Source organism: Hemiscyllium ocellatum, chromosome 23, assembly GCF_020745735.1.
Source record: "Hemiscyllium ocellatum isolate sHemOce1 chromosome 23, sHemOce1.pat.X.cur, whole genome shotgun sequence".
Classification (NCBI taxonomy): Eukaryota; Metazoa; Chordata; class Chondrichthyes; order Orectolobiformes; family Hemiscylliidae; genus Hemiscyllium; species Hemiscyllium ocellatum.
The window spans coordinates 29,449,204-29,474,585 of NC_083423.1; the positions used below are offsets into that span (position 1 = coordinate 29,449,204).

The 25,382-nt window shown below is 39.1% G+C and overlaps 1 protein-coding gene across 2 annotated transcripts in view; it reads right to left on the reverse strand.

The window, feature by feature from the left end:
• The window catches only part of LOC132826724 (hepatocyte growth factor-like), a 49,472-nt gene extending 39,502 nt beyond the window's left edge, over window positions 1-9,970 (reverse strand). For both annotated transcript variants that reach the window (XM_060842841.1, XM_060842842.1), the window contains exons 1-3: window positions 9,863-9,970; window positions 5,725-5,881; window positions 1,359-1,471 (exon numbers count right to left, since the gene is read on the reverse strand). In XM_060842841.1, coding sequence (XP_060698824.1) covers window positions 1,359-1,471; window positions 5,725-5,881; window positions 9,863-9,914 — 322 coding nt within the window. In that variant the 5' untranslated portion in view covers window positions 9,915-9,970. The remainder of the gene's footprint in view (window positions 1-1,358; window positions 1,472-5,724; window positions 5,882-9,862) is intronic.
• Between the last annotated feature and the right edge of the window lie 15,412 nt (window positions 9,971-25,382).

Genomic DNA, 25,382 nt, shown 5'->3' on the forward strand with positions numbered 1-25,382 from the left:
AACTTTGGGACAGGGAACATACACACACAATCTACCATTTAACAATGAACAAACATGCAATCTAAGCATGAGACTATAGGACATTATACATCTGGAGGATTTCTAAGATAGCACTTCAGCATTGAGTGATTTCAAGAACAGTTGTTTTTTTGCCAGTTTCTACTTTCAATGACATTGCATGGAGGGAGCAAGTCGGACTGATTAACAGGCAGCTTGCCTCAATCGTGTACTGCTGCCAAGATTCAATACATTTCTGGCCTGAACTGACTAACCTGACAAAGAGCATCTTGCAGAGAGTTATGTAAAATTCATGCCATATGTTGCAGAGACAGCAGCTACCATCCAGCACTGGGCTGAAAATGGACTAACTGAATTGACCTGAAAGCTGGCACATTTGTGTGAGGAGTGGTATAAAGGGCTATCTTCATCACCACTTTAGCAGGCTTGCAACAAAAGGGCATGATGTTGGGTTGCCCTGGATAAATATCGCTTACCTTGGTATCTGCTTAAGAATGGGGTGTCACTGTTAATCCCTGCTTGTTTAGTCATGAATTTTTATTCACAAACATTCACTCCCTCCACCACTGTCACAATAGCAGCAATGTCCCCAACTACAAGCTGGAATATAACAACTCCTTAACAGAACCTTCCAAACCCACAGGCATATCTAACTAGAGGGACAAGGGCAGCAAATACAAGGAACATTACCACCAGCAAACTTCTCTGCATCATCCTGACTTGGAAATATATCACTGGGTCCGAATCCTAATACTCCTTCCTTGGCTGCATGACAGGTGTACCTGCACCAAATGGACTACAGTGGCTCAAGAAGGCAGCTCATCACCACCTCCTCAAGGGCACCTGAGGATACCATAAGTATTGGCTCAGCCAGCGATGTCTACATTCCATAAATCAGTAACCAAAGGAATCCACTTCTGCTTGAATTCTATTTGTTCTACTCCCCATACCCATTCCTTTGCAAATAACCAAGTTAGAAGGCTGGCCACAAATAATTCTGTTCCATGGGGACTATCTGAAGCCAATCACTGCTCAAGCTCTGTAAACAATTTTAACAACTTAAAGCTGAAATATAATAGAGTTCAAATCCACTGAAAGCTGTTAGACTACAACAAGTTACTTGAAATAATTCCCAAGATACAAGAAGACTAGATATGCCAATAATTAGTTTACAAGTGTTGTTGCGATAATCTACTGAAGTCTAAAATCACATATTGACACTGAAAGATCTATAAACAGGACAGCACACTGGGGGTGGAAATTTCAGTTATGTTAACCTCCTTTCAAAATGCAGCTGAACCAAAATGCCAACTCTTTGGAAAATGTATGCACATATTTACCTTTTCTCTCATAAAGATCAAATGCTTTGTCCGGTTTTCCTTTTACCCCTTTTGTTTTGCTGTTAAATGACAACCAATAACACCGCTTCTCACTTTTACCAAAATAAAAGGCCCTGGGGAGAGAGCAAATAAAGTTAGGCTGAACACTTTGGGTAAAACTGGACCAGACAAGTCTCAGCCAGAAATATGAACTTCTGTAATAAGTTGAGCAACCCATGCATCTATGTTTTATAGAGGCACAAAATAATAGATCTCTCCTAAAACAGACTCCGGATGAACAGGTTATTAAAGACACGGCAATTAAAAAAAATCATCCCAGAATAAAGAATCTGGTCTATTTTAATTTCTCATGGAATATGCACATTGCTGATTGGGCCAGCATTTGTTGCCTCTCCCTAGTTGCCCGTGTAAACTTGGGGGTAAACATCCTTCTTGAACCACTGCAGTTGGACCCAGAATGCTGGCAGGGAGGGAAAACCATGATTTTGGCCCAGTCACCTGGAAGGAACAGTGATATATTTCCATATCAGGATGGAGAGTGATTTGAAGTGGGACTCAGTGGTAGTGGCTTTCCAATGTAACTGCAGCCCTTGTCCTTTGAGATGGAAGTGGTCATGGGTTTGGAAAGTGCTAAGTCTCTTCGGTGAATTTCTGCAGTGTATTTTGGAGATTCTACACACTGCTGCTACTGAGGGTCAGTGATGGAGGGAGTGGACGTTTGTGGATGTGGGGCCAATTTGGTCATGCTTTGTTGGTTGTGTACCAAAAACAACTGGTGAAACTAACGTGAAGGATTGCAAAATCATTCAATTTACATTCACCCGAATTGGAGCTTCTGCAATCCTTTACACCATTTTAAAACATATTCCAGAATGTACAGCCCCACCTACAAAACTGGACTTCCTCCAGGATGTATCAATCACCATTGGGAGTTTATATCCATTGCACCCTTTTGTGGGACTTTAAACATTTAGTACAATCCAAAAAAAATATAACTTAAGAGAGCCAGCAGGGACTTGACAAACCAACCAACCACTGCCTTTTCTGTAAAGGCTGACTTTTTAAAAACAGGAATATGCACAGACATCATTTTGATGTTAACCACTGTTCTATAATATAACTAATGAATGGTCTTGTGTGTTTTTAGAAATTACTTGCAGCAATTTACAAAAAAGTTACTTACAGATGTGCATTTAGAATACTTCCACTCAGTCCTCTGAGCCTGCTCCACCATTCAATAAAATCAATTTTAATCTCCCCTCTACAATGCTGCATATCGCTGATCACCTTGGCAATTAAGAACCTAACAATGCCTTAAAAATATTTGAAGATTCTGCATCAATTCCTTTTCCAGGAACACTCTCAAACCTCAAAAAAAAAGTTTCCTCATCTCTTTAAAAATAAGGAGTCACCCATTTAAAACAACTGGCCCTCGTCTTAGATCCTCTCTCAAGAGGAAACATTCTTTCAATGTCGGCCCAGTCAAGTTCCTGCATGATCTTGTGTTTTGATCAAGTCACCTCTGACTCTTCTAAAGCCCAGAAGATACAGACATCATCTGACTCACCTTTCCCAATAAAGCTATCTGCTCATCCCAGGTATTAGTCTAGCAAACCTTCTGAACTACTTCCAATTCATTAACATCCTTCCATAAGTTCAGTGATCCGTACAGTACACAACACTTGAATTGCAGTCTCACCAATGCCCAATGTAATATTCAATTCTCCTCGCAATAAGAGATTCCATTCTTATTAGTTTTCCTGAATACTTGCTGCATATTAACCTTCTGTGATGCATGCACAAGAACACCCAAATCACTCTGCATCCTTTCACTATTTAATATTATGCTTCTTTTTTATTCTTTTTGCCAATGTGGACAATTTTACACACCCACTTGTACTCCATTTGCCCACTCACTGAGTCTACATGCCTTTATAGGCTCATGTCCTATTCACAGCTCAACTTCATAACCATTGTTGTGTCATCAGCAACTTTAGCTTTCTGTCCCGTCATCCAAATTATTAATATAAATTGTAAACAGAGGAGGTCCCAGCACCAACCCTGTGGCACACTTGGCCCCATTTGCCCATCTGATTTGATTTACTGTGTCACATGTATCTAAGTACAGTTCTGAGGAACAGTCATCAGACATGAATTGTTAACTTTGGTTTCTCTTCACAAATGCTGCCAGACCAGCTGAGCTTTTCCAGCAACTTCTGTTTTTGTCTCTGGCGTACAGCATCCATAGTTTGTGTTTTGGAATTCTACAGGAATCATTAATGGGATCCTTGTTTTTGCTGAGGTAAAATGATCTAGATCTTGGAGTTTATGGGACAATTTTCAAGATTGTGGAAACATTATAAACCGAGAGGAAGCTAGTGTAGAACTTCAAAACGCCATTGACCATTTAGTGAAATTTGCAGGTATGTACAAATGAGGCTCAATGTGGAGAAGTATGAAATGATACACTTTGGAAGAAAGACCACTTGACCAATGGTCCCCTTTCCATAGTGTTTCTGGCTAAATGCCCTTATTCCTCCCCAAAATAATTCTCGGCTTCTCTCTGCCTCCTCAACAGTTTTCCTCATGTCTTTTCACATCTCTTTCTATCCTTAATCCTACTAAACTCTACTCCCTGCAACATCAATGAATTCTCACATTCTAAAACTCTTGCTATAACAAATACTGGATTAAAATTTTTGCTCATTGGTGATTGGAAAACCAATCTCACATGACACCTTCCATTCAGCATATACAATTCGTTACTACAGAGTGCGGAGGCTGGGCGCAAGTGTGCAAAGGGTATGGCCTGTGCAGAAATTTGTCCACAAACATAAATACGTGGCAGTGTCTCAAATAGAAACAGAAAATGAAAAAACCTGACAGGTCTGGCAACATCTGTGAAAACAAAGACTGAGTAAACATTTCAAGTCCAACATGACTCATCTTCAGAAGTGAAGAGAGATGGAAAGGTGATGGGATTTGGACTGATGAGATAAAAGGGAAAAAAATCAGCTGAGACAAAAAAGGAAGAGTCAGCTGATACAAAAGGGCAAGGTCAGGGCGAGATTAAGCATGAATGGTAAAATAAAAGAACTAGTCTGTCTGACAGAATAAGTATGTAAACAAGATACAGATTGGTACTTGGTAAAAACAAGCCAAAGGGAAGACAGAGTTCACCATATGAAGTCGTTGAACTCGATACTAAACCCAGAGGCTTCAATGTAATGAAACAGAAGAGGAGATGTTGTCCCTCAAGCTTGTACTGGAGCACTGCAGTAGACCAAAGAGAGTGATATGAGCACAAGAGCAATGTGGGAAATTAAAATGGCATGTAACTGGAAGGTCACAGTCATGCTTGTGGACAGAACGGAAGTAACGACTTCCCAGGTCAAATATCAACAATTTGCCGAAAACATCAGCACTGTGTACTCCTAACTTTACTTACAAAGAAGAAAAAAAAAACAAGTGAGGCTAGACATTCTATCACAACCTGTCCCTCAGAGTTGACATTAAGAATCAGGGCGTCTTTAGATCAAATTTGGCCTCTAAAGCTCAAATACTTGGCTTGACACTTAGAGATATAATGGCCTGTGGAAAGAATCGGATATATCAAATTATATGCCTAATTCATTTTTTTTCTTGTAGATGTGGTAAACTTCTTCAAAAAAAAACACAACCTAAACAGGATACATTAAGTGTGCCAAAATGTAATTATAATGGTTCATCAGGAAGTTATAAACGACTTTTCATTAGATTCTCACGCTTTTAATTGGGCAAATTTATAGTATACTAATTCAATATAAGGAAGGGAAGGACACTTACAATATATTTTTAAAAAGGACAATTCATTATATCTCCATATCATTGCATCAAGTTTATTTTTCATCACTAAAATATATCACTACCACAAAACAACGATTTCTGAAAAATCTCACTCATGCTCCATAATTATATAAGAACCCCACACAAGGGATAATAATGCAATAGCTGCCTCTCATGGCACCGAAGTGAATTACTGAAGCCAGTTTCTGAAGTCAGTGCAAACAGGGATCCACTGGTTGCCATTTTGACAAGGAAAACTATATAGGGTACAAACTTGCTTTTGGATACCTTTCTATTTGTAGGTAATTCTTAATGTTTCCCCATGCAGACCCACCTTGATGTTCCTTGTGCATTTGAAAGGATAGAATGAGGTGGGGAGTGTAGAAGTTGTAAAGGTTGATATGGCAGCAATAATTAAGCAAGCAGTAGTCCTGCACTGATATCCACCATGACAACCTCCAACCCCATTGTATCCCTAACATGCCCAGCCCCGAAACAGAATTGAATTATTGGCCAAACAGTCTTTGATATCTAAAATTACCTGCAAACAAATCCTTTGAATTTCATACATCGCTTTGCACATTGTTCAATGTTGTCCATTCTTTTTGACTTTTGCTGCAGGGACTTTTTAATCAAAGCATGTCCAGAAGTCTTCAGAAAATTATGAAGGGCATTTTTTCTTGTTGTCATTGAATCAACTGATGAGAAAGAGAAACAGCATCTTTAAGTATTGATTAAATTAAAACTAAAATTTCCACACTTTACACCAATGCTCAACTGATGGATAAGATTTCCACACTTTACACCAATGCTTATCTGTTGGCAGGACAAGCATAGGACAAACTGAGCTTCTGATGTCTGCATTACTGCTCAACAACAGTCTCTTCATAGTATATTACAGCACATTAACAGCACATCAAACAACACCCCAACCATGAACAATCAGCCTAACCCTTAGTTGTGTTTACTCCCAATACCCCATAAGAGTTGTTTTCTTCAAATAACTATCCTATTAAAAAGAACAAATATATGAAATGTATTTTAAGCAAGCTTTGTGGTAAAGAATTGCACAATCCATTCATCCTCGCTGAAAGTAATCAAGATTATCACAATTTAGTTTCACTAATCATCACTTTCTGCCTGTTCATAACTCCCAGTCATCCATAGCATTCTTTCATGGAGGAAAAGCAACTTCAACTTTTCAAGCTTCTCTTTATAACTGGAGTCTCTCATCTCAATGTTTTTATGGACCCTTCTCCCATTGTTTTGACATGGTCTTTTACCAATTGGCAGACAGTGACTATTCACAACATATATTAAAACAACTTGAATGAGGGAAATAAACATTGCAGATTTGGAGCTGCTAACAGCACAAAGCTGGATGGGAGGGTGAACTGTGAGGAGGATGGAGAAATGCTTCAGTATAATTTAGACAAACAGTGGGCAGGCTGAATTGCAGATGCAGTTTAATGCGAGGTTATGCACTTTGGCAGCAAAAACAGGATCTAGATTAGAGTGGTGCTGGAAAAGCACAGCAGGTCAGGCAGCATCCAAGGAGCAGGAAAATTGATGTTTCAGGCAAAAGCCCATCATCAGGAATAGATGAAAGGCTTTTGCCCAAAATGTCGATTTTCCTGCTCCTCGGATGCTGCCTGACCTGCTATGCTTTTCCAGCAACACTCTAATCTAGACTCTGGTTTCCAGCATCTGCAGTCCTTGTTTTTACCTCACAAAAACAGGATGGCAGACTATTATTTGAATGGCTATAAACAGAGAGGGGAATGTGCAATGAGACCTGGGTATCATCATATACAACAGTTGACAGTAATCATGCAGGCAATAAAAAAAAGAGTCAAATGGTATGTTGGCCTTCATAGTAAGAGAGTTTGGGCACAGGAGCAGAGACCACTCCTGGAATATTGTATTCATCCTTCATCCCCTTATCGGAGGATAGATGTTCTTGCTATAGTCAAGTTTACCAGATAGGTTCCTGGGATGGCAAGACTGATGTATAAAGAGATTGAATTGATTCGGATTATACTCGCTCAAATTCAGAAGAATAAAGGGGGTCATCTCAGAAATCTATAAAACTTCAACAGGACAAGACAAAGGATATTCCCAATGGCAGGGAAAAATGGAAAATTTCCTCACCCAGATAGCAGTAAGCCTGTGGAATTCACTATCACAGACAGCAGTGGAGACCAAAATATTGTATAATTTCAAGAAGGACTTGGATATGGCACTTAGGACTAAAAGGGTCAAAGAGTGGGTGGGGAAGAAGCAGCAGGAACTGATTAGAGATTTGACATGATCATAATGACTGGTGAAGCTGCCTCAAAGAGCTGGATTGCATAGCCCTGCTCCTTGTTTTCTACATTTGACTATCCACATTTCACTAAGTGTTCACAAAATTTCATTCTGTATTATAGTCTCTGGCACCTTGTCTATAACAGAAGTGACCGTCTTCTATATTTCCCCATCTCATTCCAGTCTCCTTTTGTTATGAAGTAACATTTGCTCACCCCTTCGGTCCTTTGGCACAACTTTTAATTCCACAGAAAGTCAAAGTCATAATTCCAACTTTACAACAGATTTGTGGCTTCAACCCAGACAGAGTTCAGCTATATGGAAGGATATTTACCGAACATCTAACTCAGCAACTTGCAATAATATAAAAGCAGGATTTCAGGAAATTCCAGATTAATAAGGTATTTTCCCACTACTTTAGGGCAAAGTATAATAGACATGGAAGAGGTAATTAATTACTTTATACCTCATTAATCATAATCACTTCAAAGGCATCAGCACTCATTACAACACCATTGTTTCTGGTACAAACATGACAGAAACAATTAGCAAGGTTGACAGAAATAGTGTTAGCCATCAATGAGGGATTTACATGCAGCATCCAACATTCAGAACTTACGTGCTAGTTAAAAAGGCACAACAGTTGATGCCAGGTATCCAAAACAAATTCCAATTGTAAATATGCAATCCTGTCATCATGAAGTTATTTCTGACAATCAAGAAAAATGTAATTGGCTCTTTGCTGCCAATCCATATTCAGTACAAACAAAAGAAGAATCTGCAAACAAATTAAGATGGGAAACTAAAGCGTAACTTCCATCTGAAATATTAAGGTAAACCACATGTGGCATATCTGCTCTCTTTCCCATTGATGCACAGTTCCAATTAGTCAGTGGTCCCTCACAGTTAATCACCACTCTTCAGCCTTGGGTTGTATTTCAGACTGTCAGGAGGTCAAGAGCAGGACAACCAAATAAGCCATGGCTTTCAGAGTCTGAACACTAGCTGGAACAACAGACAAGGCAGGAAAATCTGTACTTCAATAAAATAACCAGAATTCAATAACAAACTCGAACATTCCCTACAGAAAATTAAAACAGTGGTAGTTGTGGATCATCATTAAACTTCAGATTGATAACTAACATAATGACAAGGGAAACAGTTAGCTCAGACAATACTACTTTCACCTGCTTTTATTTTAAACCAACTGAAATCACAATTCATGATGGAGAGGGAGTTATAAAATAGTTCAAATTACTTTCTGGAGGAGCAACTTTTTTTTTGAATTGGGCTTTTTTTTTAAGCTGTTTATATGTCAGCTGTCAGTAATCATGTTCAAGGAGGAGAGGTGGTCACCCCACAATTATCACTACAGTATTATAACAGGCTTTGTTGGTCTTTACATTTCGACCACAGAGCATTCCTTCAGTCAAGTTAAAACAGCTCAACGAAAGGCAGCATCTATTTACTGTTAATCAGGGTTGCCTCTACTTTAAATTGGTGCTCGAGGAAGGAAGCAGTTTCACCAATAAATGAGAGTTAAAGGGAATAAAACTTTCTCCATTTTGGAAAGGAAGGGAATATCATCTGAAAAGCTGAGGAGGATGTAGGTTCAAGTAAGCTTTATTCTACTCCTATCCCATTACTGTTCCTATGGGGAAAAAGGGAAACTTTACTCTTAAACATTAATGTTGACCGGAAGCTCTATCACCCTTGTAAGAAAACTCCAACCTTCCAATTACCTGGAGTAATCACTTCCACACACAACAGAGTAACTTTACTCAACTCCACCTTTTCAAAACAAGCTCATAACAAACAGAACAGGAAGCCGTTTTTAAAACAGCGACAGCAACTCTGCCACTGAGTGCAATTATGAAACCTGTGCTTTATATTTAAATACTTATCTTTCTCAAATTCGAGAAAGTTTCAGAAATACCCAACAAGACTGTCTCACTGTAAAGCAAGAGATTAGTATTGCACACAGAAATTCTCCAGCCTCTGCAGTTAGATTTGAGACAAACAAATCCGGACCACGTTCGCTAACAGAAAAGAGATGGAAAGATATGAAGGTTAAATCGCATGGGGCTCCTTTTAGACCGTTTTTAAATGTCTAAATAAACAGTTACTTAAAAGATCGGACCACTGCAATTAACAATTATTCAAGCTCCGATTCCAGGCCAGGGAGCTGTCGTTCCTTAATTGATTCAAGAGCCCTCAACACTCGAAAGCGCAATGTTATTGTGCATGCGGAATTTCCCCGCTGTCATCACACACGTCCCGTTGAATTTCCTCTAGCTTCCTACCAATTGTCTTTTCAGCAACTGTTAGCCCACAAGATAAAGACATGCACACAAAAAGCAAAACATTCCAACCTGCCAACATGAGGGTGGAGAGGAGCAGTAAGAGCTTGATTGTCCTCATCATGGTGACTGCCAGCAATAGATGTGCGCACTGAATGCTCCTCCAAGGGTTTTATTCTCTCCTGGAGTGTTTGGAAAACATTACTGGAAAAATACATTTTTGTCCGTAAAATACTACTCTCAGGAGGCCAACCAATCCTACCACGTCCCCGCCCCCTCCCAATCTCCACCAATTATCAGCCTGCTCTCTGGTTTGGGACTATTTCATCAGTCGAACAAAATTAGAAAGTGAAGATAAGGATTAGATTACGGCAGTTCTGAGGGAATTCCTGGCAATTTAAAGGAATGTTTAAAATAAATCAGCATTGTTTCAGGCAATAATATCCAAATTATGGTCCTCTTGGTATTACAGCTCACAATGCTTCACCAATGACCCAATATATAGTTACCTGTGTCTGATTGTTCCTTCTATAGTATCATTCCTGAAGAAGGGCTCATGTCGATTCTCCTGTTCTTTGGATGCTGCCTGACCTGCTGCGTTTTTCCAGCAACACATTTTCAGCCCTTATATCGTATCACCCATCACCTTGGTTTGGGTACAGAATACATCTGCAACACCAGTTAATCTGCTCAGTCCAAAATTGTATTATATTATTTAGACTGTTTATTAAAAGCTTACATGTTTGCTAATAGCCAAGCGATGTTAACGTTTGTCACTAAAATTTGAGGTCTTATTTAATTCTGCTATATTGCAGCTGATAAAATATAAAAGAAAATTGGACCATGACCAAACAGAATATACATCTGGCACTACTCAAATCATCCAATTGGTGAGATGCAAACTTGGTATAAAAATTTGGGAGTCCTGTATATAGTACCCTGGCCAAAAACTCAGATTAGCAAGACGCTGATAGTTATTTTTAAACTTGTCACATTAATTTTGATCCAGGATGAAAAGTCTGTTTTGGACTGTTTCAGCACAGCAAAACAGATGTCCCACCATCCAGCTGTGACGAGTCTCCTTCTGGAGTGTATTTCCTGCACAACGCCAGATGAAAAATTCTTGGAAGCTGATAGGCCTCACTGGCATTCAGACCCTCTGCGCACAGCTCCATTGCATAACCATCACCAATGCGTCGAAGAATTCACAAAAATGTTCACAGACTAGAGTGATTCATAGAATCCCTACAGTATGAAAACAGACTATTCAGCCCAACGAGTCCACACTGACCCTCCGAAGATCATTCCACAGCGACCCCCAACCCAACTCCTGTAACACTTCCTTTCCCATAAAGAACACACCTAACCTACACATCCCTGAATACTATGGGCAATTTAGCATAGTCAATCTACTGAAACTGCACATCTTTCGACTGTGGCAGGAAGCTGGAGCACCCAGAGGAAATCCATGCAGACACGGGGCGAACGTGCAAACTCCACACAGACAGTCACCAAACAGTGGAATCAAACGTGGGTCCCTGGCTCTGTGAGGCAGCAGTGTTAACTGTTGAGCCTTGGTGCTGCCCTGGATGGATACAGTTATTGCAGTTTTTCTGTTTATTAACAATTTTAGGTCCTGGGATTTTTTTGAAGATTATACCAAAGTGCCAGTCTTTACAGTGGGTGCTGGGATCTGTGTAACCTGCTCCTACTCATGATACCATGAACTCAGTGGGTGTCATGCATCCAACAAAAGATAAATTATTAAAGACATCATTGATACTGAAAAGTACAGCTCTCAAACAACATTTGTAACATAATGTAATTATATAGCACATCAATATTCTCATGAGAGATGTTTTCTTTTCTCCTCTGTTTCTCCCATTACCTCTGCTGAGTTTAGTATCCTCACATAATGATCTGGAGATTGGAAAACATATGCACAGAATGTTGTATAAAATATATGACCAAAATTGGTAAGCATCTTGAGAGTTCATATCAGGTGCCTGGTTCGTGACATGATTCCTATATTGCTCAAAAACCACTTATCAATATTCACTGGAATTAGATCAATCCATTAACTCTATTGAAAAGTTTGTGTTGAATTCTTAACGCAGAATGCAATTGCAAAGTGCACAGGGTCAAAACTGGCTCATCTTCAAAAATACATTGATAGATACTTATTGATACTTTTTACCTGCTGGTGCATTTGTTGGTTTTCAACATATTCTGTCGTATGTGAACCAATAGGTATTGTTTAATTATTCAGTTTATAGTGATTTATATCATAAAAAGAAACCAATCAATCATGACAAGAACATGAGGAAATGTGACATCATGACTGAATGCATGACACTTTGTAATAATACAGATGTTGGATTTAAGTACAGAAATAATTAACAACCCCAGTCATGCTGATTACGATTTTCTGTTTAGGCATGGATTTTAAGGTCAGACACAAACCAGCAACATTCACTACTGATTTCATAGAATCCCTACAAAGGGAAACAGGCCAACACATCCACGCTGACCCTCTGAAGAGTAACCCACCCAGACCCATTCCCCTATCCTATTACTCTCCATTTTCCCTGACCAAAGCACCTAACCTACACATCCCTGAATACAATGGACAATTTTAGCATGGCCAATTCACCTAACTTGCATGTCTTTGGAGTATGGGAGGAAACCGGAGCATCACGAGAGACCCAAGCAGACACAGAGAGAATGTACAAACTCCACACAGACAGTCGCCCGGGGCTGGAATCAAACCCAGGTCTTTGGCACTGTGAGCCAGCAGTGCTAACCACTGAGCCAGCATGCCACCCACAAATGAGCTTAATGTGATCTCAAAGAAAACCACACACAAAAAACTACAAATGTGTGTACAATTAAAAATTGCAGTCATTGTCAATAGATAACATTGGCAAATGCTGACAGTTTTGCCAGAAACATCACACTAAAATCTAAACGATATAACAAAGACAGTTTTGTTGCAGTATGACACTTGCTTTGAAGACATTCATTCGTGCACACACTTTTAAAAAAGAAACTTTGGACTCCAATAAATGATTCCATGCACAGTCCAATGATTGAAAGTTCCAATTAAGTCAGCTCTGCATCTGTAAAGTTTTTGAGTACAATTGAAGCTCACAGGAAAAGAAAGCATTGCATTGTTAAAATCTGTCCCCAGGATTCCCCACTACCACCCTCCTACAAAGTATGCAGAGCCATTTGTCCAGTTTCCTATTCAATTGTGTTTTGTGGAGTTGCATATTATTCAATACAAATATTTTAGTTCTTCAGTTTAAAATGCAGTTTTTGACAGAATTACAAGAAGCCAGTTTCTGATCATAGGCATGTCTTCACACTGTGAAACAGGACTACGATCCTGCCTGTAATGATGTCAGATAGTAAGTATTTAATTTTCCTTAGTACCTACATATTAGTAATGCGTCCCTTCGGTTTATAAATTTGAAACAACATCTATTCCTAGTTTTACAACCAGGTGAGGTGGGGTGAATTGACTCCTATCTTTTCAACCTGTTTTGTTGACCACAAAGATTTCTATTCTATTTTGCATGAGGCCGTACTTTTCACCAACTAAAATATGGATAAGCAGTTCATCAGAAACAATAAAGATCCTGTTACAAGCTATTCTTCAGGGAAATAAAGAGTAAGTTTGATATCTGCTAACCCCGCAAAAAATAATGAAGTCAAGCCTACAAAGTAAAAAGGGAAAATGTCCAATTTAAAAGTAATATGGAAGGAATATAGAATTTAATGTCTTTGGCATATTCTTGAGCATGCAGATTTTAACTTGAGACCACTGTCTTGTATCCTGAGCAGTAGCAAATATTACAGATCTCTTTAGTTCTTGATGTCCAGTTATTTTTCTTCAGTTTGTGTTGCCAATGGTTGCTTTGTCCTTCAAAGGGAGAGAATAAGAGAGTTCCATTCAGGTACTCATTCAGAATTCAGCAATCTCCACCCAAAGACCATGGCAGCTCCAGATTGGATAGATCTCAACCAAAGTGAACATTCAACTCCTTCAGAACCATTCCGTTATACAATACCTTTGAACTTTCCATTCATACAGTTAGACTGGTTGAAGTTTGAAACTTGATTCTGTTTTGTTTTTCCAGTCAGTAACTGTGGTTTTATGTCACTGCTGGGTCCATGGTGGTCTGGACGAGTGGTGTCTGCTGTTTGGGTAATTCCCCGTCTACTTTTCTTAAGTAAAAGATTGAGCACATTTATTCTGTAATGTAGGCCAGACCAGATAAGGATGGCAAATTTCTTTCCTGAATGAATATTATGGAATCATGTTCACAGAGAGTGAACATGCTCCTTGATTACCCATCCAGTGACATAAAACACTCCAGGGCCATCTCCCCACCAATGGTGGTATCCATTTAACTCAAGGGCAGATCTCTTACAATTGTCATTAATTACATTAATATGGTGAGAATTTGAGCTCAGGAAATTCTGAATTATATATGAATGTAAAATGTAGGGAGAATAGGATGTTATTCGGGCTTGCATAATATAGAATGACAATAGTCTGGCATCAGTTATTAATGAATATATGTAAGTGTTGGTGTGTTACAGATCACCCAGGATTCTGAGTTGCTGTGGTAACATGCATTTAAATTCATCATGTAGTCTGCAGCTTTGGATGGTAATGAAGCTCTAATATTCTTTCCAAATATGGCTGATCAGAAATCTCTCTCACTTTTTCTGCTTGACCGATGTGTAGGTTGTCTCTTGACCTGGTGAACGGCATTAGGAACTATTGAGTTCTGAGGTGAGACTTGAACCTGGCGTTGACAAAGGGACTGCATCACATGACCTCCTAATCTACATATGTACGTGGAAGAAATCTGGAGCATACTTTTCAGAAATACGCAGTATACTCAATATGTCCTGATATGATACGTTAGTGTTTGAAATCTAAATGTAACATTGTAATTCATACGTGAAAGAGAAAACATCTTGTAACAACCACGAGCAAGAGAACGGGACCACATTTGAAGAGTGAGATGTCATTGTCTAGCACCGTAATCAGATTGACTACAGAATCCATGCCTAGAGCTTTTCTCATGCTATGAATAAGATGTTGTCGAGATGATATCATATTCCTTGCTATCTTCCCAAGTAATTATCAGGAAATTTCATGATTAATACTGTCCTCAATCTTAAAGATAAAAACAATCAAACAATAAATAGAGATTATTGTATAAACATCACTTATTCTGTAATATTAAGCGGAATAAAGCAGTGTCCACAGTTAAATGTGAAATATCACTGCAGATTAAACAATGTGATTAAGTGCCAAGGGTATTATTAATTTGTAATGTTTTTTCCACAGCAAGTATTAAAACTTCTACTACATATTTGAGACATTATTAAAACGGAACATGTGGAAAAACTGGAAGGAAAATTAGACGACTCATATTGGGTTTTAAGGTCAAATGATGCAACTGAATACCTTCCAGACCAAATACTGATGTCAAAATAGATTCAAAATAACCACTGAATGTACTGTGGTGTTAGGAAACTTCACCAGGCAGCACCTGCTCAGACAAGTTAACTTATCTTGGGATCTAATTGACTTCGTGAACTGTTTTATATTCACCCTTGGAGTTTATGGTGTCATCTCTTCCCAACAGATTAAAATCCAGACATTGGCCATAAAAATGAGAATAACTTTGATGGAATTTTCTCAATTCTTGAAGGACATGGGCATTGCTGAGTCAGTTGGGAAAATGGGGTGAGTTCGGAAGAAATCATATTCTTTACATCTAGAGCAAAAAGATAGATTTTCCATCTGAGTGTTGAATGTTGAGAAGAGAATTTTGTGTCTGAGCAGTGAAATACCTAGTCACAACTATCGAGAGGCAATAAAAAGTCAATACTACCTGATCTAACCTCATTGATATACATTTTTCTATTTACCCATGAGACTGATAGAAACTAGATGGCAACACTTCCTGACATGAAATTCGGAGGGTGTACCTGGAAACTCCAGCTCACTGCTCGCTCCTCTAGGCTTCCATCTTGCACAGAAATCTCCAACATCACAAGGTACTGTCCTTGGGCAGCAACTGCTCACAAACACTGTCTACAGACTTGTGATCATACACACACCAACTTCAATGCAATATCATAGCAAATCTCCAACCCTATAGAACAGTTCTGCACTTCAATGTTGCACTCTAAAGCACATTGGCATCCTTCAGTTTGATGCTGCTGCCAGGATACTTTGCCCAGAGGGTCAGGAACTCTGAGTGCATCTCAGGGTTCCTTACTTGATTTCGCACTCACTTACATTGATCCTGCTTCTGCCCTCACATCGCCTCTTCCTTTGCCTTGTGTTCCTTTGTCTTGCAATTTTGCACTTTGTCTCTTCAGCCAGACCTGAAAGGTTCACTGTCATGCACAAAACCAGGCAGCTTGTCATGATTTTCAATGGTGATAAATATTGGGGGTGGACTTGTTGCTTTAGGGCATTCTAAAATATTTATATCTGTGGTGTTGTGATTGTGACCCTACCTCTGAGCTTGGACACCTGCATTCAAGTCCTACCTCTCCAGAAGTTTATAATGACATCGCCGAAAAAGTTGATTGGAAAATGTTTATTTACAAACGTGGGTCGAGATTGTGGTGCTGGAAAAGCAAGAGTGTCAGGCAGCATCCCAGGAGCAGGAGAATCAACGTTTCAGCATAAGCCCTACATCAGGAATGGCTTATGCCTGAAACATCGATTCTCCTGCTCCTTGGAAGCAGCCTGACCTGCCGTGCTTTTCCTGCACCACACTCTCGATTCTGATCTCTAGCATCTGCAGTCCTCACTTTCTAAGATTACAAATATGCACTTACATTTGTAAGCAAGTGGAGCCACCAGTGCCATATTTGTGTCCTGAGAAGCTTTTATTTTTGGTTTTCTTCCCACTACCTGCAATGTGAAGGGCTGCTCCAGGCTGGCAGCACGTTACCTGGCATATGGTTGGCCTTTAAAATTGGTACCAAGAATCCGGAGACATCTTGACAAGAGGCAAGATAGTGCAAGTGGAACACCACAGAGGCATAGTAATAGCTAATGAGGCCAATTGCAAATAATGGTGTGAGAAAATCTGCTAGGATTCATGGAGAGAAATCCTCGACAAGATTGTGACTTTGCGAATTTCTGGTAAAATTTGTCTCATTGCCTTGCCTCTCAAAGTCAATTCACAAAACTACAAGACCGATTGAGTCATAATGAATGATGGTGTCACACATTAGATAATGACTCCTCCATCTGCTGGCTCTGCTCTCTCATGTGTGTGATGGTCGAGTAATTTATTCCTCTTGTCTCTGACTGAAAAGCTAAGTCTGTAGAATTTCCATAATTACAATCTGCAGAAAGGAGTCAACACTGAGAACAATGAAGTCTCCAATGAAATAGATATAGTTTATTCACTGGTGACCCATTACAAAATGAAAACAAAATGGAAATTATGATAATATTTGTCTATATTGTCTTCTACCAATTTTAGACTAATTCAGCTTTCTTGTATTTTTGTTTATTTCATGTATTATAATATTTATCTTTCCTGCTGCAGTAAAAGCATGTACAATCAAAAAATAAATATGTTACCAATAACTGGTGGAAGAATGAATCTGGTGACCAAATGCAGTACCGTAATTCAAAATTGAGGCCTACGGTCATTAAAGGATTTCACTCTTCAAATTTAGGACATCTGCAGAATGGCTCAAATTACAGCCTGGCCAGCTGTATACTATAAAAATTACTTAAAACCCACAGAAGAGGTTAATGAGGTCCGCAGAAACCATGATACCTCTTAATGTTTGACTAAAAGCACCTTTTCTGCAGGGTGATATGATGCTGCCCAGAAAGAGCAGGAGGCCTCTGCGATCAATAACTTCACTGATGATGATGGCAGCAGAGAACATAACTAACTTAAAGGTGGTAAAACAGAGGGCCTTAAAAAGGGAACTCCAGATTATGGAGCAGCACACAGGCAACCATGAAGCTTTTAGTGTCTAACATACTGACAGCAAGTAAGAATATGATGCTCTTAATAACATAGACATGGTGGCTCAGTGGTTAGCACCATTGCCTCACAGCACCAGGGAGCTGTGTTCAATTCCAGCCTTGGGTGTCTGTCTGTGTGGAGTTTGCACATTCTCCCTGTGTTTGCGTGGGTTTCCTTCCACAATCCAAAGATTGGCTGTGCTGAATTGACCATAGTGTTCAGGGATGTGTAGGTTGGTCAGGGGTAATCGGCTGGGATACTCTTTGGAGGGTCGGTATAGACTTGTTGGGTCAAATGGCCTGTTTCTACACTGTAGGATTCTATGAAACAGTGGCTACACAGCTGATACTGTTTAGCCATTGTTTTAAGTAATTTTTCAGGAACTATTGTATGTTAATTATTTCTGAACACTATTTCGAGACTGTATTGTTCAATACTATATACATCTAGCTAATTGTAACTCTGGATGTGGCTAATTTTTATTACAGGTTAGTAAATAAAAATTGTGTGACAGATACCATTCCTGGGCATGCAATCTCAAAATTCATATTTACAGGACATTTCAACATGCATTTTAATGTTTTTGAACATAAGTAGGTGAAATTGAGTGCAAATTTCTTTTAATCATTGGAACTTATTATTTCAAATACTGAATTATGAGCCATAATTGTTAAATTAAAAATGCATACACACATTTACCAAAACAGTGCGAGAGCATTAGAGCGATTACCAATTAACATGGGAGTGTGCTGTAAGAATGTTGTCTTGGTCATATCTCTATCTACGTAGCAACTTCTGTTGGGCAACACTTCAGAATTAATCAAACTCCCTCTTAAATCCTCCAACTGTGCTGACATTATGCAATCTATATTACTAATGTGTATTTGTCACCCTTATTCTGTTTACAATATGTCTGTTGATGATCCTATTCTTTACATCACAACAATGTTTTCACAGTAACTTTCGTATATCCATTGACTTTGTCTATACAACCAACATAATCAGAAACCTTTTCCACCCTGATAATACCCTCTTCCACCCTCTTCCATCAGGCAGAAGATATAAAAGTCTATGTACATGTATAAACAGATTCAAGAGCAGCTTCTTTCCAGCTGTTATCAGACCTTTGAATGGACCTATTTAATATTACTCTCTCTCTGCACCTTCTCAGCAGCCATAACATTGTATCCTGCATTATGTTCTATTACCCTGATGCACTTGTATAGAACGATCTGCCTCAAAAACACAAAAGACAATACTTCTCACTATACTTTGGTACAAGTGCCAATAATAAGTCAAATCAAATAAAAAGAATCCCAAGTCTAAATAGAAGAAAATAAATTGCAATAAAAAGCAATGCTGAATTAAGGCAAGAGAGGTAAATGAACTTAGCCTCAAAGGTGGATTTCTAAACACTTACAAAGACTTTGAGCAGTGATGGGATAGGTTTAGGGAAGGAATTCCAGAGAAGAACTGAAGTGGGTGAAGACCACAGCCACTGACAATGAGGTAAAGAAAAGAGGCTTGCTTGAAAGACAAGAATCAAGCAATTGGAGGGTGACAATAGGAGTGTAATGTTTGAGGAAACAATGATGATTAGGTGGGCAAAGCTGCTGTGCAGATTTGAAAATCGGACAAGAGTTCAAAGTGTTGGGGTCAAAGAAACACTGTCAATCAATGACAGCAGGATAGCATATGTTCTGAATACATTGGAGTTTTTACAGAGTCCAGATAGGACAACTACTTCTGATACTGCTAATAGAATCAAAGAAATTACAGAACAGATGGAGGACAATATTCAATGCTCAACATGTCTGCATATCACAGCTCCAAATGGAACTTTGCCAGTGTGAAGGATTTTTCATAAGTAAACAAGTTTTACAAAGCTAAGTATTAAAATACTTACAGACTTAATGCTTTTCTCAAAAAAAACTATATAAATTAACTTTGACCATAAAATATTCAGTGTTATTTGTCACAATTTAGTTAAAAATCAGCTAATGCCTGCAGGATACCAGTCTTCAGAATTCTTTAGATATATGATTGATGCTAATTGTGTTTCAGTTGTTTGATCACAACGGGAGTTCGTTCAAAGATAGATGGTCCCTTGATGGATTTCCAAATTACTTAGAATATTTGTCACCACCAGAAGGCATTATGTTTCATATGCCATGGTTATCTGAACTTCACTTTTATTTGTTTTTATTTGTTTTCTTCAAATTGTGGCAACAGGTCAGGTGAGAACAAAAAGCCCAACAGCAATGGATGTCCTAAATTTGAAATTGTTACAACTCACACTGTGTTACAGTTTACTAAAGTGCTATTAAAAAGCTCTCAGTGATTCCTGATTCTTTATAGAATGTCTTGGCTAAAAGATTCAGTGAAACAGCAATACTGAATGTTTTTGATTAATGGGACGACTTGTGAATTAAATAAACACGAATTATCTAACCAAGTATACAGTGCAAAATAATTAATGGAAAGAGAATTATAAGTAAAGGAATTCTGAAAAGCCAAAATGTTCAAAATAATGTTGAAATTAAAAACTCATAAAGGAAACTGAGGCTTTTGCTTTGTGGTGCACCACAATATTCTTTCCACATAGAATGCCCTGTCTGGCATTCTTAGAATAGTACAGCTAAAGAAACAGGGACAATTTGGAGCCAATATTACTGAAAGAGGTACTAAAAGTCTAATCATGCACATTGACATGGAGTACAATGCACAATCATTTTCGATGAATTTTAATGAAGTGTATTATTCAAATAAAAATTTCATTAAAACATTGTGTGAAATGCCAATTGGATATTAGAGACAAAATAAAATACATGAGTGGTAAGAGAGAAACACAGAGTTGGAACAAATGGATGGAAAGAACAACTGAGGGAGGATTGGAGAGAGCAAAAGGTAAATTGGGGAGGGTAAGCGAGAGAAGAAAACATAAACTAGAATAGAGATAGAGACACAAACTGGGGGGAGACATAGAGTAGGGAGAGAAAGAGATAAGAGGCAAACTGAGAGAGGGAGGATAGGAACATTTTTGAATTGAATTAATTTTGATTTAAATGTTATGTATCATTTTTATGATTTGTTTTGTAAAATGTCATAACACAGAACAAAACTTTTAAATTCCATTGTTACACCAAAAAATATTATTGATTTATCTGACGTTTCTGATGTTGTGGAAATACTGCCCATAGTTTTTTTGTGGAACAAACACACCCTGTTAAATCTTTCTTTTTGGTGTTTTTATTTATTTTTCAAAGTACCCTTTACATCTTCCAACAAAAAAAGTCAAACAATTTATTTTGAGCTTGGTGATATTGAGACACTCAGATAAGTTAAATGTAATAATATTTGAAAATAGCAAGAAAATGTCACATGATCAAGTACCTGATAGAGTCACTGGACTCAAAAGTTAACTCTGCTCTGTCCCCACAGATACTGCCAGATCTGTTGAGTTTCGCCAGCAATTTCTGTTTTTGTTTCACATCTCCAGCATCTGCAGTTCTTTGTTTAATTGACATTATCCAAGTTATGTGTTTGAAAGCCAGGTGACCCAAACATCAAATTGACAAGGTGCCACCCAGGAGGCTGCTAATAAGATAACAGCCCATAGTTTTAGTGGCAAGATACTGGAATGTGAAGAGTATTGGCTGACTGGCAGAAAATGGAGAGCAGGGATAAAGTGGTTTCTTCAGGATGGCAGCTGGTGACTCATGGAGTTCCATAAGTGTCGGTGTTGAACCACAACCATTCACATTATATATTAACACTCTGGATGAAGGAGCTGAGGGTATTGATGCTAAGCTTGCAGATGACACAAAGTTAGGTGGAGGACCAGGTCGTGTTTTGGAAGTGGGGAGGCTGCAGAAGGACTTGGACATACTAAGAGCATGGACAAAGAATTGGCAGATGGAACACAATGTGGGAAAGCGTGAGGTTATGCACTGTGGTAGAAAGAGTAGAGGCATAGACTATTTTATAAAAGGAAAAAGAAATCTAAGGCACAAAGGGATTTCGGAGGCCTGGTTCAGGATTCTGCAGGTTCAGTTGGCAATTAGGAAGGCAAATGTAATGTTGGTATTCATTTCAAGCAGGGTTAGAATACAAGAGCAGAGATGTTCTGCTGAGGCTGCATAAGGCTCTGCTGCAAATGTGTTGCTGGTCAAAGCACAGCAGGTTAGGCAGCATCTCAGGAATAGAGAATTCGACGTTTTGAGCATAAGCCCTTCATCAGGAAGCCCTTCCTGATGAAGGGCTTATGCTCGAAACGTCGAATTCTCTATTCCTGAGATGCTGCCTAACCTGCTGTGCTTTGACCAGCAACACATTTGCAGCTGTGATCTCCAGCATCTGCAGACCTCATTTTTTACTTGCATAAGGCTCTGGTCAGGCAACATTTGGAATATTGTGGGTGGTTTTGGATCCAGTATCGAAGGAAGGATGTGCTGGTGTTGGAGGGGGTCAAGAGGATGTTTACAAGAGTGATCCTGGGGATGGAAAGTTCGTCATATGTGGAGAGGTTGTAGACTCTGGGTCTGTTCCTGATGGAATTTAGAAGGATGAGAGAGGATCTGATTGAAATTTACCGCATACTGAGAGGGCTGGATAGAGTGGATGTGGAGATGAAGTTTCCACTATTAGGAGAGACTAGGATTCAACAGCACAGCCTCAGAGCGAAGGGACGACCTTTTAGAACTGAGATGAGGCGGAATTTCTGAGTTAATCAGTGAATCTCATTGCTGCAGAAGGTTGTGGAGGCTGAGTCAACGAGTGTATTTAAGACAGAGAGATCGATAAGCTCTGAATTGATAAGGGATCAAGGGTTACGGGGAGAAAGCAGCAGAATACGGTTGTGAAACATATCACTCATGATCGAATGGCAGAGCAGCCTGGATGGACCAAATGGCCTAATTCTGCTCCGATATCTTATTGTCTTATAAAATAAAACACTTCCAAAAATGCATCAAATCAAAGCTGCCAAGTTGTATAGAAATGAAATGATAAAAATTGGGTCACTGCAGTGCTTCTTTGAATGTGATTACTTACAGTGTTTCTGGCTATTTACAAATTTTATCTCCTTCACTTGAGTCATGCAGAGTAAAAGATGTTTGTGCAACAAAACGCATGTTCACTTATTTACAAACTCCTTTAGGGAAATCCTTTCAAAGTTAACAACTCAAATTCACTTACAGTGAATTTAAAAGATAAGACAAAGGAATGAATCCAAACACGCCTACTTATATATATGACTTGGCCTTCATTTTTCATTCCAACCAACATAGGTGAAAAGGTCATCCCAGTTTACAGTGCTTAAGCCCAAAGCAAAACATGGAGGAAGTTAAATGAATCAGGCAGAGCATTCAGCACAATAACTGATGATGTGATAAAGCTTGTGATTTTTAGATTCTACAGTTAAAGCTGAATTGTCCTCCTGGTGAGCTCCCAATCAAGTCCAACCTCAAACATGGTGAGATACGAATTAGCAGTCATATGAATTAAGAGTAGGAGTAGGCCATTGGCCCCTCAAGCCTGCTCTGCTATTCAATAAGATCTTGGCTAATCTGTTTGTGTTTCAAATTCCATATTCCCTAGCCCCTTACACCCCTGCCTTCAATATATTCAATGGCCTTTCCCCCCACCAACACCCTTCAAGGCACAAGCTTCCAAAGTCACACAACTGTCTGAGAGAAAAAAAATCCCTAATCACTGTCCTGAAAAGACACCCCAAATTTTAGGACAATGTCCTCTACTTCTGGGCTCACCCTCAAGAGGAAACAGCCTTTCTATATCCATCTTGTCAAGACCACTCAAGATCTTATAAATTTCATGATGTGAAAGTGCCAGTGTTGGACTGGCATGGACAAAGTTAAAATTCACACAACACCAGGAAACATATCCAAATAAACCTGTTGGATTATAACCTGATGTTATGTGATTTTTAACTTTATAAATTTCAATCATTACCCTTCATGATTTTGAACTCCAGTAGAAATGAGCTGAGCCCAATCAACTTTTCTTCATTAGACAGCATGCTCTTTATAGTTATTAAATAAGTATACCTTCTCTGAAATGCCTCAAATGCATTTACATTCTTTCCTTAATTAGGAAGACCAAAACCACACACTGAACTCACAATGTGTTAAGAGGGGGCAATGACTTAGTGATATAATCCGGACACCCAGATCATGTTCTGGGGAGATGGGTTTGAAACCCACCATGCCAGATGGCGCAATTTGAATTTAATGAAATTTCTGAAATTAAGACTTGAATGATGACTATTGTTGATTGTTAGGAAAATCCCTTCCACCTTGTCAGGCCTACATGTGACTCCAGAGTAACAGCAATGTGGTTAACTCTTAACTGCCCTCTGGGGATAGGCATAAATGCTGGTGTAGCCAGTGATGCCCGCATCCTGCGAATGAAAAAAAAAATCATCTCACTAATGCTGTGCACAATTAAAACATAATTTCTTTCACTTATGTCTAATTCTTCTCCTAGTACTGGATCTGTCCAGAGTGAGGCATCTCAAAATGTGCATCATTAATAAAATGTTTTGCTACACACTGCAGCTTGAAACCTTGTTGGGAATCAACTTCATGCAGATATGAGCTCTTCATGACACACCAAGGGCAAAGGAGCTCATTGAGCTAGAGTGAACAGGACCCAATCATTTGCAAGAGAAAGCAAGGGGTGATTAAGAGACAATTTAGCTGTAGAAAGAAATGTAAAGGATGGTTTAAGCAAAGGATAATAAAGACAAAGAATAAGTAACATTTTTCATTGGTCTCATGGCAGACACTGAGAAAGTCTTTGGCGAATGAAGCTCGGGGAATTCTTCCACAAACCCCAAGATGTAGCAGCCAGCCCAATGAGACAAGTTACGAACTAGAATAGTCAACATATAGATCTGTGGTGCAGTGACCAAGAAAGAAAACGTCGAAATGGATCCCTCCAGAATGCCACTGCCCTAGCATGTATGCTCAAGTCATCAGGAAATGTCTTAACACCAGATTCATTAGCTGCCCTCTCAAGAAAGTGCAGGATGTCACCCAAGCACAACACAGTGCCATCCATGCTCTCAAAACCAATCACAATAATGTCATCAAACCAGCAAAGGTTGTCTGTCGTACAGAATAGTATGGACTACTGCAAAGAAGCATATTGACCACTGAACAACCAGGTACACAACAGAAACTACTTGCCAATAGCTAGGCACCTACAGTGAATCCCCCACTGTCAACATCCTTGGGGCTATCATTGACCAGAAACTCAACTGGACTCACCACAGTGGCTACAAGTGCAGGTCAGAGACTAGGGGTACTGCAGCCAGTAACTCACCTCTTGACACTCCAACATCTGTCCGCCATCTACAAGGAACAAGTCAGGAGTGTAATGGAATAATCCCCACTTGCCTGGATGGATGAAGCTCCAACAATACTCAAGAAGCTTGACACTACCCAGGACAAAGCAACCCATTTGATTGGTACCATATCTACAAACATTCAACCCCTCCACCACTGGCTCTCAGTAGCAGCAGTATGTACTATGTA